We start from the raw sequence: 16,533 nt of genomic DNA, 5'->3' as shown, positions 1-16,533 counted from the left end.
GTCTTGTAGGCTTCTGATATTCAGCTTGCTTTAAATATTGGTGGTGCTGTGGGTAGAAGTTAGAAAAGGCAAGTCACAGGGATGTATCTTGCACTTGAAGCAAACAAGGCTGAGGTTTGTGACTGTTTTTCCTTCTGTCCCATCAGAGTGACTGTGGTGCCTAGATATTGGAGGTGCTGCAGATGTACCTCTAGGAGGAGAGTGAGATGGGAGACTGGACTCTGGGGGAGACCTCTGCAGAGTGGAGAACAGATGTCATGGGCTCCATTGTGCTGGGAAGCCTCCTAAGTGTTTTGCCCTTTCAGAGCGCCCTAAATGCTGAAGGCTCCGTGGCCGAGGTGGCTGTAGTTTGCCCAGATGATGACAAATGCTGAATGAATGAGGGCAGGGACAGAGCTGCCAGCCAGGGTGATGAGAAGTGTAGGAGACTGGGCTAGAGGGGATGCTGAGGGGTCACTTGGTCCATCCATCTGTCATGTAGCACACTTTTCAGATATGCATGGGGCACTTTAACTTTTCCTGATGTATACTTGACTCTCCTTTCTTAATATGAATGTGTCTCCTACCTACCACGAAGTTCAGTGTCAGACTCTTCTGACCTTTTTTGCAGGGGCCTTTACATGTTATAAAACTGTGTCCTCTGACTTGTCTTGTCTAGACTAGCCCCACTCTTTCAGGCTTTTGTCCAAGGCTTTTTGGTGGTCTTGCTGGTCTCCCATGGCCTCTCAGTTGGCCCAAATCTTTTGGGGAATGAACTGGTTCTCTGGAGGAGAACAGTATAATTACTTGATGTGCCTTTATGAGCTTAAAGGAGAGCAGAGTAATTACTTCACGTGTCTTTATAAGCTGGCCCTTCACACATCCTACTGTATTTGCCTTGTTTTGTGGCAATGACATGCTGGCTCACGTTCAGTTTGTACTCCCCTGTAGCCCTTATGACCCTTCTGGCAGAAACGCTGCTGTCTTTTCTTCCGTGTCTTTTCTTTCACAGAAAACATACTCTGTTGCATCATTGAGGTCATTCATTGAAAAGCAGAGCAGTAGCACCAGCAGGGCAGACCTTTCTGAAACCGTACTTGTCCCCTTTCAGTGTAACTGTGAGCCACTGTGTGCTGGTTTTGGCTGGGATAGAGTTAATTTTCTTCATAGGAGCTAGTATGAGGCTATGTTTTGGATTTGTGCTGAAAACAGTGTTGATAATACAGGGATGTTTTAATTGTTGCTAAGTAGTGTTTATACAAAATCAAGGACTTTTCAGCTTCCCATGCTCTGCCAGGTGCACAAGAAGTTGGGAGGGGACACGGCTGGGACAGCTGACCCCAACTGACCAAAGGGATATTTCAGACCATATGACGCCATGCTCAGCATATAAAGCTGGGGAAGAAGGAAGGGAGGGACATTAGGAATGATGGCGTTTGTCTTCCCAAGTAACCGTTATGCATGATGGAGCCCTGCTTTCCTGGAGATGGCTGAACACCTGCCTGCCCATGGGAAAGAGTGAATGAATTCCTTGCTTTGCTTTGCTTGCATGTGCGGCTTTTGCTTTACCTATTAAACTGTCTTTATCTCAACCCACGAGTTTTCTCTTTTACTCTTCTAATTGTCTCCCCCATCCCACCAGGGGGGAGTGAACGAGCAGCTGTGTGGTGCTTAGTTGTCGGCTGAGGTTAAACCACGACACACCAGTAACCACCTATTACTGTGCACCAGCTCTGTGATGGACCTGAAGTCCTGGGAATTGCTCTTACAGTGCTGTGGGACTGGGAAACATCTGCCTGTGGCATGAATGGGTAAGCTGGGGTGGGTCATAAAGACTCACTGGGCACAATCCATAGCACATAGCCACTAACTTTGCTCTGTAGTATTATCCTCAAGGATCGACCCAGGCCACAAGCATCAGAGGGTGCGAGCTGAGATTTGCTGGCAGACGGATGCTCTTTAGGAGCCACTGGAACACATGGACACAAGCATGTCAGTTTAGTTGTGCTGCAGCTTCTGTGTTCCCCAGGGTTTCCTATGGGGTTTCTGCAGCATCATAGGCCAGGTGGGATGGGACCCGGGGATGGTGAGAGCCAGGGTTGCTGTCTGGCGGAGCAGAGCAGCTGGCAGCATGGGGAGCACATCTGGCAGGTGCTGCTGCCTGAGAGCTGAGCATCAGCCTGAGGTCCCAGAGCACAGGCTGGTGGAAAGGTTTGGAGCTCGCTTGCCCTGGGGAAGAGGAGGGAGAGGTTCTTCATGCTGCTTACTGGGTGCATGTCTGTGCTGGGGTGTGTGGGCTGGCTCCCAGCTACCTCTCACCGTAATACAACAGGGTCAGATGGGGAGCAGAGCTGCACAAGGCAAAGTGGCCAGAGGGTGCAATGGGACATCCTGTCTGCTTGCTGTCGGGAGGAGATCATCCATCCGTGCCAGCCGGGTGGTTTGAGGTCCCAGTCTGTCCTGGCTCTGGACCACATGGGCCATAGAGCCACAGCATCAATGTGATGAGCTTGAGGTTCGGTCAGCCTGAGTGCTCAGGGGCAGAAGGCTGGACCCGTCTCACATGAGGGCAGGCTGCCTGCTTGCATCTCCTTGGCCACCTACCAGGGAAGGTGTGGATCCGGCTTGTCTGGCTGGTGTTGAGACGCCTGACTGCATCTGTGAGGGAGGCTTCCAAAGGATCCCGCCTGCCCAGGTTTCCATGGAGAGCGTCTCCTTGTTGAGGAGGGAGCCGTCTGGCAGACAGTACGGCTGTGGAAATACCGATAGAGCGTTTGTTTTCCAAAGCACATGAATAACATTCCTAACAGCTAGCAGCCTCACTTCCTCCGCTCACCCCACCAGCAGTCTGGCAGAGCGACCTGGGATGCCTGTGGTGTCTTTATCCTCCCAGCTCCTTGCTGCACGCTTGTCTGAGCATCCCCAGTTTGGCCATATCTGCCCACCCCGGCCTGGTTTCCCTTCCAGTTGGCAGGCACAGCTCCTCCTGGCGCAGGGCTGCAGGGAGGCAGCAGCCATCTTCACTGGGGGATGCATTTGGCTTCACTGCTGCAGGGAAGAATGGGAGCACTGTAGGCGGCAAAACTGGGGAAGTTTTGCTCCTACCTCCCATGCGATGTGAGGGGAATCACTTCTCTGAATGAAATGTCCTTTCTCAGATCTCCCGGTTATTTTGCATGGTTTGAAAGACCAAGGGGAAGCTTAAGAGCTGTTGACGCAGCAGGCAGCAATGCAAGGTGCATGCAACAGCCCCCGCTGAAGTGGGCTGAGCTTGGGTTTTCATGGCAGTCTGTCAATATTAAATTAAGGCTAAATTCCCATCCTAAATGTTATGTTAACATGAAGTTACAGCAGACAGCACAGAGCACAGAACAGCAATATGAAGGTATAAGATGTGTTAGGGGGGTATTGTAATCATCCCAAATGAGGCATTTGAAACCCAGGGAATTCCAGATTTACGGTTTGCATCATTTTTTGGGTTTGTAATTGAAAAACAATCCAAATGTAGGAAGGCTTAGGAGCATGTCACTGAGATTCTTTGGGTGCCTTTATTCTGTGCTGCAGGGGCAGATGGAGGGCAAAAGTCTTTAAAAAATGATAGCACCAAATGTGGAATTACTAATGTTAAAATGTTAAAATACCATGATCTGGATTTGAGTGTTAAGGCATTGTGGCTCTCCAGGGTAACATTAGGGCTGCTGGGTCTTGACTGTGCATCTTCATATCTGGACCTATTTGGCTATCGCTAATGTAACTCACCTCTGTGCCTGATGCTTCAGAAAGCTCATAATTGGAGACGGTGGTCCTGTAGCATCATTTTATTTAAGTTAAGGATGTGTACTTGGAACTTTAATTCTATCTTAGCTTATGCTTTTTGTCTTCAGATTTCCATGGGTTTTAAAAGCTATTAAAAGAACCGTGGATGAGGATTAAACAAAACCCCAAAGGAATACCATAATAACATAATTCTGAGGAGCTGTAGCAAGAAGCTGATTTTTCGCTGTGTTTTGTAAAAAGAGATTCCTCATTGTGCCAGGACGGGGTGGTTATGCTGGGTGTGTGGCTACTCCAAGGATGCAAAGTGGGTGGTGAATTCAGCCCTAATTTTGCAGTGACTGGTGTGCGCAGCCCAGCTGGGCAGCTGCGGGCTGTGGAGCAGCGCTGCCTGGTGCCATGAAATTGCTTGGCTGGAGGAGTTGGTGGAGCAGCAGTGCCCATGGTAGTGTGCAGCTGCAGCCTCAAGGAAGCTCTCGAGTCAGGAAATCAGCTGGTAAGCCATTGCTGGCAGGGCTGTGGTGTTCCTGCAGAGAGAAAACGATGATGGGTCAGTTGAAATGGCTCTGCAGGGAGTTGTGGGCACTATCATAAAGACTGGAAGCTGCCTGTAGCTTCGAGTCATATGAATTAGATATGACAGTCATTAATAATTTGCCTTTATCCTAACCTGTAGTACTCAAAGGAACCTGAGCACTGGGCGGTTTGCCTTCCAGCAATGTGAGGCAGAGTGGTGGGTCTGAAACACCTTTGAGATCCCACTTGGGAATGAAGCTTGGGGGGGTCCTGGGCCATCATAGCACCCCTGGGATGTTGCTGCTAGGCAAAGGTCAGTTCTTTGCTGAAGGAGGAGCATTGCTGCAAGGAATATTAGATGAATGATGGTTTTCTTCTGGAGCTGGAGGCAGAGCGGGGCAGCCAAGGCACTGCACTGCAGAGGCAGCTCCAGCAGTGGTGGGGCAGAGCAGAGCTTGGGGTCTGTGGGTGCCTCAGCTGTATTTCTGTCCCTCAATACACCTTTTGTTTCTTAGGCTTTGGCAGCTGTTTGGGGGATAACACAGCAGTGTCGTGCTCCCACTGGGGGTGTTTCTGTCACTGCCTGCTGGGGCAGGAGGAGGTGGAGGGGAATGATGCGCAGAGGTGATGGGGGTCAGGGGTAGAGCAGGATCAGCCCCAGTCACGATAGCTCAGCCCTCAGGTTGTCCCTGTGCCATGGATGGGGCAGTAGGTGCGACTGCTTCTCCCCATCATTTGTACCACACTCCTTGTCTGGCATTACCTACGGTTCCTCCACAGGCTCTGGAAAGGTGCCTGCATGCCCAGCCCTGCGAGGTCTCGCTGCTCGGGTGGGCTGGATGCAGTAACAAGATTTTCTGGGAGTGTTTCTTATTATGCCTGTCATACCCTGATTTCTGAGCTTGCTGTGTTCCCTGGGCAGGCAGGCCCAGGCCCGTTTCCTTAATGACCAGCAATGAATTGCCTGCACATGTGCAGTGCAGATTTGAGACGCCCTCCATGTTTGTTTGTTTGTTTGTTTGTTTCTGCGGATTTTCCTCATTGGACAAGGTGTTCTCCGTTCGTGGAGTCCCTGCCCAGCTGAGCCTCCACCACAGCCGAGTCCTCCCATCTGCATACAGCCCTTATTTTGTGCTCCAATAATTCCAAGGCAATTCTGCTCCCCTCTGAGCTTGGGAGAGATTTACGAGGTGGGCATGTAAGGATGCTCTGGGGCAAAATGAAGGTGCCCCGCCACCGATGCCATCTCTCGCAGGGTAAGGACATGTGGCTGAGACAGGACGAGCATCCTCTGACCCGCCACCAAGCAGTGCCTTTTAGCGGAGACCGGGCTGCAAAGCCGCCTGCCGAGGTGCGGAGCCGGCTTCCGGCTGACGCCGCTCTCGTCCGGCCGGGGTTGAGGGCGAGCACCGGGCGAGCGCAGCCTCCGCGTCTCCCCTTGCCCAGGTCCCCCGGGAGCAGCGTGCTGGCGGGGGGGGGGGGCACTTACATAAGCCCTGAATGCGGCAGGCAGTGCGGGGAGGTGAAGGGCAGAGCACTGAAAATCCACACAGCCTCCAGCAAGGGCTCCCTGGCGCAGGAGCTCTGCTCGCTGACATACATCCGCAGGTCCCCATCTGCAGCCGCTGCCTGCCCTGCCTGCCTGCAGCTCCCTCCCTTCCCTGTGGACCCCACGGCGGGGGGGGCTGCCACATCTGCTCCCCCCCCCCCCCCCGCCGACAGCCCGGCGTGGCGACATGGGAGCAGAGCTCTGCCTCCCCGGGGCTTGCTCGGGTGGCCGGGAGGCAGCCGGGGCAGGGAGGGGGGTGGCAGGGAGGCTGCAGTGCTGGCACGGGGGGACGCTGCCCAGAAGCACTCTGGCTGTTCCTGTCCTGCCTGCCCAGCACCCGGCTTGTGCCTGGGGTCTCGCCACTTCGGCCAGCGGCACGTGGAGGGAGAAAGCTTGCTGGAGAGCATGTGGGCAGGCCAGATGGGTGTCTGGGTAGGACACGTGGGTCTAATTTGCTGGTGTGTGAGGTGGGGTGGTGGCATCCGGACAGGAGAACGATGCTGGCATGGAGCCGAGGCAAGGAGTGTGGGAGTGCAGGCGGCTCCATCTCAGCCAGGAGGGGAGAGGTGCCAGTGGGCTCTTGTGCAGGAGCTGTGCTGGGCAGTGGTGGTGCCCAACAGGTTCCTTGGGGGGAGGGACGGTGCCAGGGAAGTGGCACTGTCCTGCTTATCTTGGCACCCATAATCTGCTGCTGATACCCACCTGTGGCATGGGGCAAGGGCACTGTGCCACCGTGCAGGGCAGCTGCAGGGCTCACTCGGGCAGGGCAGGGGCAGGGCTGGCCCCCGAGCGCTGGGGACAGGCTCTGCAGGTGTGGACAGATGCGGTCTGTGTGTCTGCACATGCTCTACTTGTTCTGCCCGCACTTGCCTACTCTCAGAGCTGCCTGCCTGGGCAGTGGCAGAGCCAACGAGCACCCATGGGTGGGAGGGTGTGGCCAGGGATCCTGGCTCCTTCTGCGCTGCAGCTCTTTGGCTCTTCCCAGAGCAAGTCTGCTGTTAATTCCCTCCATCTCTCCACAGTATCAGCAGTCCCCTCCGGGCCATGCTGTTGGCAGGTGGGAAGCAGCGGGCAGCTGGCAGGCTGTGAGGAGCTGTGACACATCTCCCTGCATCCGTGCTCCCGACTCACCCAGCAGAAGGTGTGACTGGGCTGTGTGCTCCTGACTCCCTGCTTTCCTGCTCCTTCTGTTCCTGGTGGGCAAATCGGAGGCTTGGCGTGATGGGGATGCCCTGAGCCCTTGCCCCAGGAGCTTCAGGCCTGGATGTTGGTGCTGCTCCTCCCGGACGATGTGGCTGATACTCTGGAGAAGCCCTCTCTTGCCCCCCATTCTCCAAGTGCCTGAGCTGGTGGCCGGCTGGGACCTGCGTCTCACCCTCTGGGTCCTGAGCTTTGCCTCAGCGGTTGTGCGGATGGAGGGCCAGGTCTACTCGCCGACTGTCAACACACACTATGGGAAGTTACGGGGGCTGCGTGTGCCACTGCCCAGCGAGATCCTGGGGCCTGTGGACCAGTACCTGGGGGTGCCTTACGCTGCCCCCCCCATTGGAGAGAAGAGGTTCATGCCCCCTGAGCCACCACCATCCTGGTCGGGCATCAGGAACGCTACCCACTTCTCGCCAGTCTGCCCCCAGAACATCCACAATGCTGTTCCTGAGATCATGCTGCCCATCTGGTTTACCTCCAATTTGGATATTGTGGCCACGTACATCCAGGACCCCAATGAGGACTGTCTGTACCTCAACATCTACATCCCCACGGAAGATGGTGAGTCCCGCCGGGGTGCCCGCAGGAGGGCGGGGGGGGAGCGCTCTGCCCCTCCCCAGCAGTGGTTGGTCTCACCTAGATGTTGTGTTTGAAGCATGTGGTTTTGGACCCTGCAGCATGCTGTCTGTTTGTGGAAAGCTTTCTCTGGCCACGCAGCTCGCCCTCTTGCCCTCAGCTGCCATCTCTGTCTCGCGTGCTCCTGCTCCTCCACGCCTCCCGGTCCCCTCCCCTCACCTCCATGGCATCGTCACAGGTTCCTCTCTTGTGTTGCTAAATCTGAATCCGACTCTCTGACCGCAGATCCACAGAGCAACAAGCTGGTTTGTGCTCCCCAGGCGCCAAGTGCCAGGTTCTGTCTTGAGTTGGTTCGGGTTCGTCCTTCCTTCCCCCTTCCCACCCTCCCCAGGTCCATGCGCTAGTTGTGGGCGTGGGCTGCGGCTGGGAGGAACACTCTCTGCCTCTCCCTGGGGAGGTGCTCTGGCAAGGAAGGGACTGCAGAGCCCTTTTCCGGGCCCTGGTACAGATGGGAGGTTGGGGGCACTGGCAGGTGCATTGCTTGGCTGCTCCCCTGTCTGCCGGCGGGATGGCAGCAGAGTGATGAGCCTGGGGTGCCAGGGACTCACAGGGCATGGTCCTGTTGGGGTGAGGCTGAGCGGTGCTGGGTGCCTCCTTGTCTAACCTTTTCCTTTGTAGGGGATCCCACCTGAACTGTAAGTAGAGGGCAGAGGAGGCAGTGCCTGCCCGCACACTTGCCCCAGCCTCACCGCAACGGGAGCCCCTGGGGATTTTCAGTGGGCTGGAAGGGACCTGCTGCTACATGTGGTGGAGCAGCCTGGTGGGCCGGTGGCTTCTCCCAGGCTGGCTCCACTACTCTGTCTCTGGGGCCCTTGGCTACGGGATGTATCATGCCTTCCTTCCTGCCCAGCACGGCTGGCCCAGAGTTTTCCTCCCATGGCGACGCTCCCTCCCCACCTCCCACGGTCCCGGGGGTGGTGGGAGGGCGGCAGCGTGGTTGTGATTGCATGCCCACTCCCACCAGTGGAGCCTCCTGTTATTTTGTAGTCTTTTATTCATTTTACAGTAAAACGGATTTCCAAGGAATGCACCCGAAAGCCCAACAAGAAAATATGTAGGAAAGGAGGTATGTAGCAAGCCGACCGGCAGAGAGGCACAGAGAGGAAAAAGAGAGAGAGAGAGTGAGAGGGCACCTGGCCAGCCCGCGGCATGCTCCTCCGGCACCTCTCTGTACTGCCACCCAGATCGCGGGCCCTTCGAGCAACCCACCCTGCTGCTCCCCACTTCCTGCTCAGAGCCCTGCAGATGCTCTAGCCACCTCTGCTCCCTGGCCAGGGGAGCCAGGACCAGTGCCAGCTGGGAGTGCAGGTCTGTGGTCAAGTCAGAGGAGGATGGTCACGTTGCTCCAGGCCTTTCAGAACAGCTTCTCCCGGGCTGAGCCTGTGCCTGCTGGTATGAAGGGGAGCCTCTGATGGCGGGTAGCACTTAAAAGCACCCATCCCTTAGGGATGCATCCCCCGTTGGGGGTGTATGGACCTGCTCAGGGAAGCACCTGTGTGATGGGGGACTGCAGCCCATCCTGGGCTAAGCTCTTCCCCCGTTGCATCCTTGGTCATTTTGCATCCAAGTTAAAAGCATAAAACCTCTCCTGGCTGTGTAAATGGTGCCATGTATGCCCCAGCCCATGGGTCCGCCAAGGCTGCTCCCCGCTGCTCACACCCCCACACCTCTGCCGGCCCTGCCAGTGAGGATCTGCTCTCCACCCCCTGGCACAGCATCCTCCCTGAGGCCCAGCCATCCTGCAGGCAGCCGAGCACCTCCAGTTCAGACACATCTCTGCTTTGCCTTGCCTCCATCCCCAGGGCTGCATGGGGCTCATCCTGCTGCACTTTGGGGCAAGGGGGGCAGCTCAGCCCCCCTTGCCCCAAAATGATCCTGTGTTCCCGGCCAGCCCCAGCGCTGTGGGCTGGGGAGTGGAGACGTGCAAATGGGAGCTGGGTTGGCACCTTGTTGGACACAATGCTTTGCCCATCCCACCTCACGGTCCCCTCGCAAGAAGGGAGAGCCCGGGCTGCTCTATGCATCCCAAAGTTGGATGTGTGGGCAGTCGGGCAGCCAAGCTCTTCTGAAAGGCTCAGTGCAGGGAGGGGGTCTCTGGCAGACAGGGGCTGCTGTCCTGGGCATCCCCCAGCAGCAGGGTCCCTGCACCCTGGCCTCCACCTCCCTGCGCCCCTGGGGTTGGCGGGGCTGGTGCAGCTGGGCTTGGAGATTTGGGGAGCGCTTTCCTTCCAGCCATTTCCCCCAGTTCTGTTGTTGGGTTTCTTTGCTTTGCTTTTCCTGTTGCTGTCCTGGCTATTCACACACCATCTCTCTGAGTTCCAAGGCTGCCCCTGAAAGGGCTGGCGCATTAGGGAGTCTCTGCACGCTGCCTCCGGAGCCGGCTGTGCCAGTGATCGCCAGCCACTTCAAAGTGCTTCCTCTCCTGGCCCTCCCACTGGCTGCTGGGGCTGGCGGACCCCTGCCGCCCCCAGCCCTACAGCCGGGGCCAGGGAAGCAGGGTCTGGGTTACAGCTGGAGAAAGGGGGACAATGTAAGGCACGATGAAACACCTTGGGTGCGCTCGTCTCCTCATTTTCCCTCCCCACCGGCTCTGCTCACGGGCAGGGTTTCTTTGCAGCCTGTGGTTGCCTCTGGTCACCTCCCAGGGAGCTGATGGGGGATGTGCCCTCTTCCCCATTGGGCTCTGCTGACTCATGGACTAGTGGATCCCCAGTGCCAGCCATTTGGGCATTCAGGCTTGATGGGCCAGGAATTAAACCACCCAGACACTGGTGCTGCCCTTTGGCTCCGGCCACGGCTCTGGTGGCTGTTGGCTCAAATCAATTGAGTCACTTGTGATGAGACATGGAGGCTCCCCCGCCCCTTGTCATGTATCCTGGGTTAGTAATGCTTGGAGTGAGGATAATGTACCTGCAGTGCTGATTTCCTCACGCTGCATGTCATTTGAACATTGGCTCATTCTGCAATATTCTTGATTATTATTTCTAAGGCCACGTATGAGCAGAGAATAACCTCTCCTCTTGCAAAGCAGGCAACTGTGCAGTATTTTGTTGGTTCAAAACGCCTCAGCTCCCACTTTACTGGAGTTTTCATTATTTCTGCCACCCCTAAGCTCAGTGTATTTCATAGCAGTGAAAGGACTGAGAATTTATCAGAATTTATCCCTGGGACAGACAAACATCCCTGTTTCCCTGCCCAGTTGCTTACAATAATTTCCTATATGGAAATTTCCTACATGCCAGTCTCCTCCATACACATTGGCCCCTCCATACACATTGGAGCAAGGCAGGGCAGCGGTGCTTTGATAATAATTAGCCATGCATGGTGCTGGGGGAGCTGACAGTGCTGAGGCTCAGCTGAGGCTCAGCTGAGGCTCAGGTTTTGCAGTGAAAATAACGCTGCCCACCCAAAGAGCATGTACACACACACGGTACAGTACCTATGTGCAAAATGCAGCTCTGCCCTTTGCTTTGTGCTGCCAACACTTCCAGCCTGTGCTTGGCTGTGGCGGGTGCCGAGATGCTTTCCCCTTCCCTTCACCACCAGCCTGGGCAGGCCTTGCTGCAGGACATGAGGAGGTGGATGTCATTTTTGGAGGGAAAAGTGTGGCTGCCCTGCACACAGCAGCCCTCCCTGGTTTTTACTAGCCCTAATCTCCCTGGCTTGGGCTGTGCAGAGTCCATGATGCTGTGGAGACAAATGTGCCAGTCCAGTGTATTGCTGTTCTGTGTGAGGGTGGCTGGAGCTCCCAGTAGCTCCTGGGCTCGGGATGCACTTCGGCTGCTTTGCAGAAAAAGTATTGTGGCTTCTCTGCTGCTCTCCAAGAAGCAAACTTGTCCGAGTACCAGCTGAGGCTTCCCTGTGGCTGCACGGCTTCTGCAGTGCTCCCTTGCTGCAAGGTTTCTCACCAGCCTCCTGTGAAGCCTGCTGCTTTGCAGAGCTGGCTGGGAGCAGACCACCACCCTAGCGCTCCACTTCCCCTCCGCAGAGTGATTTGCAAAGGTGAGGGTAGGTGTTTGTGCTGGCTGAGGCAGCAAGAGCGTGAGAAGATGCAGTGCTTTTATGGAGTCTGCTCAAGGATGGAGATAACTCCTCTGCATCACCCAGGGACAGGGAGAGGCAGGGCAGCACCAAGGTGCACTGCAGTGCTGGAGCAGGGGCTGGTAGCTGGAGGGGCCACCCGACACAGGTCCCAGGGCAGCTGCCCCTGCCCATGGGGTTGTGCAGCAGCAGGTTCAACAACTGTCATCAGTCCCGGTCCCATTCCTTGTCACTCCTGGTGAAGCACCTGAGCTGGTGTGCCCACCTGCATATGTGCCTGTGCATATGTGCCTGCATGGGTGCATGTGGTCATCAGATGTGGTGGCAGCACTGCTGCGGACTCCTGCTCCCTGCAGCGTCGCGGCTGCTGCGTGGGAGCAGGTGCCCTGGGGAGCTTGCACTGAGGAGGGGGTGCTGGGGCTGCCTGCAGTCACCCTGAGCAGACATTTGGATCTGGAAAGGTGTCAGCTCAGGTTCCTGCTCTTCTCTTATCCACATCATGCTGAGCGCAAAGGCTCCAAGGACCGAGGCTCCTCACCCTCCTTTATCTCTGTTTGTGCTGGTGTCAGTGCTGTTGGCATGGTTTACTTAAGCTAGCATAAATCTGGTGTGGATGCCCCTGTTTCAGGGGAAGTGATTTTATTTTTTACTGAACTTGAGCTTAAATCTTCCTAGAGCCTTCAGATAAGAGCATATGCATCCTTCCTATCAGCCTGAACAATGCTACTTTGCAGTCAGCTTAAAGTGAAGCGACACAACAGGCGTTCACACTGGGTTAGTGGAGGGAGTTTTTGATGGGTCAGGAGAGTAAGAGCTGCAAGTCCTTTTGGTTTTTCCAGCTATGAATCCACAAGCTTAAACCCATCCCCATGAAAGTAGGTGCTGCGGGGCTCTGCATGGTGGCCTCTGCCAGTGCGGAGGAAGATCTCCTGGGATGGGTGTCCTTGAACATGGCAGTAACCAGTGGAGGGAGGTAATGGAGCAAAGTGCAAGTGATGGGTGAGGGAAGTGAAGCTGTAATTGCCCTCATGAGCTGTGGGGCATCAGTGGGTCATTGTGGAGGTGAACAATGTAGTGAGAGGCAAATGGCCCACTTGGTCGCAGCAGCCTATGTTCGCTGTAACCCCAGCCACCCTGGCACCTTCCTGCTGATGGGGAAGGCTTGTGCTTTGCATCTGCCATGCACACGTGCCACCGCTGTTCCCCTTCCCTCTGGCCTGCATTACTGCGCTTCTGCTTTGCTTAGCTTCCCAGCGCTGCTTCCTACTGTTCCTTCTGCGTTGTGTGAAGCTCAGGTTGCTTTAGGCTTGTCCCAGCCATCCCTAAGCTCCAGGGTGGCGGTCTCCAGCCGGATCCCTCCCTGCTCAGCCAGGACAGTTGGTCAGATCACAGGGATTTTGTCCACTGCCCTGTCTTACAGCCTGACAGCTCCTCATAGCTGGTTCTTCCATCCCTGTCTGCATGGAGACCTTTGTCCCCTGAACGAGACCAGGCTGGAGGGCTGCAGCCTGGCCGATCCCAGGGCTTTAACAGCACCAGGGCCCTCAGCAGTGGAAAGGGATCTCCAGCTGCCTGTGATTGGCGTCCTACCTCTGAAGCATGGTGCAGATGAAGGCTCGCTGCCTGTGGTCTTCATTAGAGAAAAATCCCTATCCCTGAGCAGTACCAAGGAGGTTGGCGCATAGCACTGGTTAGCAAATATTGTATGAGTACTTTGTCATTTAAGTGCTTTCTGGGCTTGCAGTTCTTCCTAATGAAGATGCAGTAGGTCAAGCTTGCAGCCTCCTGTAAACAGGCTGGGCAGCTGCATGCGCCTGGTCGAGTGTGCAGCTGGTGAGTAGGCTGGGCAAGGAGCACGTGGGAAGGACATAGCAGGAAGGGGGGATGCTGGGGCTGGGGTGCTGAGGTGAGAGGTGGCAGGGATGAGGGTGGCATTGGGTGAAAACAGGAGAATGATGTGAAGAGCTCAGGGGATGGCTGGGTGGCAAAGCAGGAGGTGAGGAGGCAGGGCTGGGGCATGGAGGGGGTAGGTCGGGAGGTGAACTCCAAGTCAGAGAAAATCAGGATGGCACTGGAGACAGCTGATCCATCCCTGCCCCGGGCAGAAGCAGCTCTGCCTCACCTCTTCCTGGCAGTGTGTCTCGCCTGGTCTTAAACACCTCCCCAGGCCACCTCTTCCAGAGCTTTCCTGCCCTTTCTGCCAGGAAGGTTTTCTTCTCGTCCAGCTTCAACCTGCCTCATGTAGCTCTGGGGCTGCCTGTGCCCTGTGCAGCGGAGAGGGAGTTGCTCTTCCACCTCATAGTGGCCTTTCATGTGTTGGGATGCTGCTGTAGCTCCCATCACTCCTCTGCTCCTGGGATTCATGTGACCCAGCCTCCTGCAAACTTTTCTTGCCTGCTGGATTTTTCTAGACTTCTGGTTGTTGCTCCTCTGGACTTTCTCCAGCAGGTCATGGCTGCTTAAGGTGTTGTGCAAGCCTCTTGCCCCGATGGAGCTGCCCCATGGCCATTTCAGACCTCTAACTCCTCCATCACAAATTCCTTTTAAATTCAAATCCTGTCCCTCTCCATGCTGCCATCTCTGTTATCCACCACCTGTGTCACCTGTGGGATCCTACTCCCAGAATGGCAGTGAGGATGACTCCCCAATTTCCCTGGGGATGACTCCCCAGGAAGACCTGGCTGGTCTTCCCAGCCAGTTTTGTGCTCACCTTGTAGTTTCATCCAGCTGCGGGGCTGCCCCTCACTCGCAGGGGCGCCTCATGCCCCTCACTTTGCTGGAGGCCATGCAAAACCCTTGCTGCAGTGGTGATGGGGCTGGTTGGTGATAGCAGCAGGGCCCTGGGATCAGCCAGGTGCCTGGTGAGACCTCGGAGCCCTGCGCATCAGGGGCAGGTTGCTGGGCAGCGTGAGCACAGTGCAGGCAGTCCTGCCTGGGGCAAACCATGCTGTCACCCCTGAGGTCACCGTCATCCATGGAACTTTTTTGGTGCAGGCATTAGGGAGCAGAGGACTGCAGGCACTGGTCTGCAGCCCTAAGGGGATAAGGAGAGCACAGCCTCTTCCTGAAATTAAGGGCTGCAGGGCACAGGGATAGCACCACTTGGCTTTGTGCCCACAAGGGCATGCAGCCCTTGCAGCAACGGGGCCTCGGTACATGTCTGCATTGCATCTGCTCCCTGCCAGCCCACAGGCCACCTCCCCAGGCTCACACCGGCTGCATGCAGCTCAGGAAGCACTGCACTCAGTGCATGCCTTCTGCAACAGCATCCCACAGCACCAGGCTGGGGCTGCTGGCCTGGCCCGTGCCCTGGCACTGTGGATTTGCTAAGGGCTATGCAACAACTGGAAGGCATTCAGGATGTTACAGAAACCAGTATTTCTAGGGTTCTGCCTTGGTCAGGGCAAGCTGGTCGGTGCCTTTGCAATCCTCGGCGAACCATGCAACTAGTCTTTTAAGAAGGGAGTTGGTACAGGACTGAGCCAAGCAGCGCAGGGAAGCACCCATCACGATGGCTTCCTGCAGCATGCCGTGGTGGTCTCATGCCGCAGCACTGGTGGTTTGCGGCGTAGCTGTGCCAGGCACAGCAAGGGGCCATGCACCGTGGTGGGGGTGACAGGCAGGACCCTGGCTAGTGGTCAGCGGCCACCCAGGGCAACCCTTCTTGTGGGCTCTGCTGGTGGCAGGGGATGGTTGCCCCGGTGGCAGCAGAGCTGGGAGCAGGGCTCCTGCTTGCACCTGGGCGGTAGGAGAGGGAGCCTTGCCCCGGCGCAGGGAGCTGAGGGTGCACAAGCAGGCAGTGGCCAGGCTGGGATGCAGGAAGATTGGTGACTGCTTTGAAAGGCTGATCCACTGCTGGTGCTGATGCTGCCCCAGGCCCGCTCTCCTCCTCCCTGCCGCCCTGGCACTCCCCGGGGAGGATCTGGGAAGGGGTCCAGGTGAAACAGCATCCTGGTGCAGCTCCTGGGGTAGTCCTGCCTTGTGCCCTGTGCTGCCCTGGCTCTGGGAGAGGTGCAGTGTGAGTAGCCAGCAGTGCTGTGGGGTGCAGGCCTGGCCCCACCGTCTCTGCTATCATGCTATTTTTGAATTCTCTTTTTTTTGTTTGTTTTGTTTGTTTGTTTGTTTTGGGTTTTTTTTTTTTGTGTGTGTGGTTTTTTTTTTGTTTGTTTGTTTGGTTGGTTTTTTGTTGTTGTTGGTTTTGGTTTTGGTTTGGTTTTGTTTTGTTTCCTTTTGTTTTCCTTTTTGTTTTGTCTCCTCGTGTTTGGTCCCTAGGAGCCAGCGCTAAGAAACAGGGCGAGGACTTAGCGGATAATGACGGGGATGAAGATGAAGGTATTTCTGTGCTCGAGGCTGCCACTGCATGACACACAAAGCAACTCCGTTTGCCCACCATCCGCTGCCATCCCCAGGGAGCCCCGTGTGTGTCCGTCTGCCGTTCCGGGCAGCTGTGCGGGGCGGGGGGCAGGCTGGCCGGCTGTGCAGGGCGCCCAGGCCCTTCCCCTCCTTGGGACAGGGTGGGGAAGCTTGTGGGGTATTTTTGCTTTAGAAGTTTGCTCCTGCTCCGCTTGAGCGAGGGCAGGGAGGAAGCATGGCAGCTTGGGAGGAGAGGAGCCCTCAGGCACCTGGGCCCATTTCACCCCGAGCCCGGTCACATCCAACCTCCAGCCTCATCCCTCCGGAGTTGGTGACATGCAGTGACATCCCCCTCCAGCCTTGCCCAGCACTGCCGCAGCGTGGCTGTGCCAGCAGCTTGTCACCCTTGACACCCATGGGGTACCTGGCCGTGCCCAGGAGACCTGAGGTCCACTCAGACATGGTTTCTGTTAACTCCT

At 56.2% G+C, this 16,533-nt stretch overlaps 1 protein-coding gene across 2 annotated transcripts in view; it reads left to right on the top strand.

Annotated features, from left to right (window-relative positions):
• Positions 1–16,533, top strand: part of NLGN3 (neuroligin 3) — a 42,627-nt gene that overhangs the window by 12,537 nt on the left and 13,557 nt on the right. Inside the window, exons 2-3 of one of the 2 annotated variants that reach the window (XM_075513439.1) lie at positions 6,841–7,585; positions 15,974–16,033. In XM_075513439.1, coding sequence (XP_075369554.1) covers positions 7,108–7,585; positions 15,974–16,033 — 538 coding nt within the window. In that variant the 5' untranslated portion in view covers positions 6,841–7,107. The remainder of the gene's footprint in view (positions 1–6,840; positions 7,586–15,973; positions 16,034–16,533) is intronic. The other variant, XM_075513437.1, reaches the window with a different exon arrangement.

The sequence above is a fragment of the Mycteria americana genome, chromosome 10, assembly GCF_035582795.1.
Source record: "Mycteria americana isolate JAX WOST 10 ecotype Jacksonville Zoo and Gardens chromosome 10, USCA_MyAme_1.0, whole genome shotgun sequence".
NCBI classification, from domain to species: Eukaryota; Metazoa; Chordata; class Aves; order Ciconiiformes; family Ciconiidae; genus Mycteria; species Mycteria americana.
This window is presented reverse-complemented; position numbering and strand designations above follow the sequence as displayed.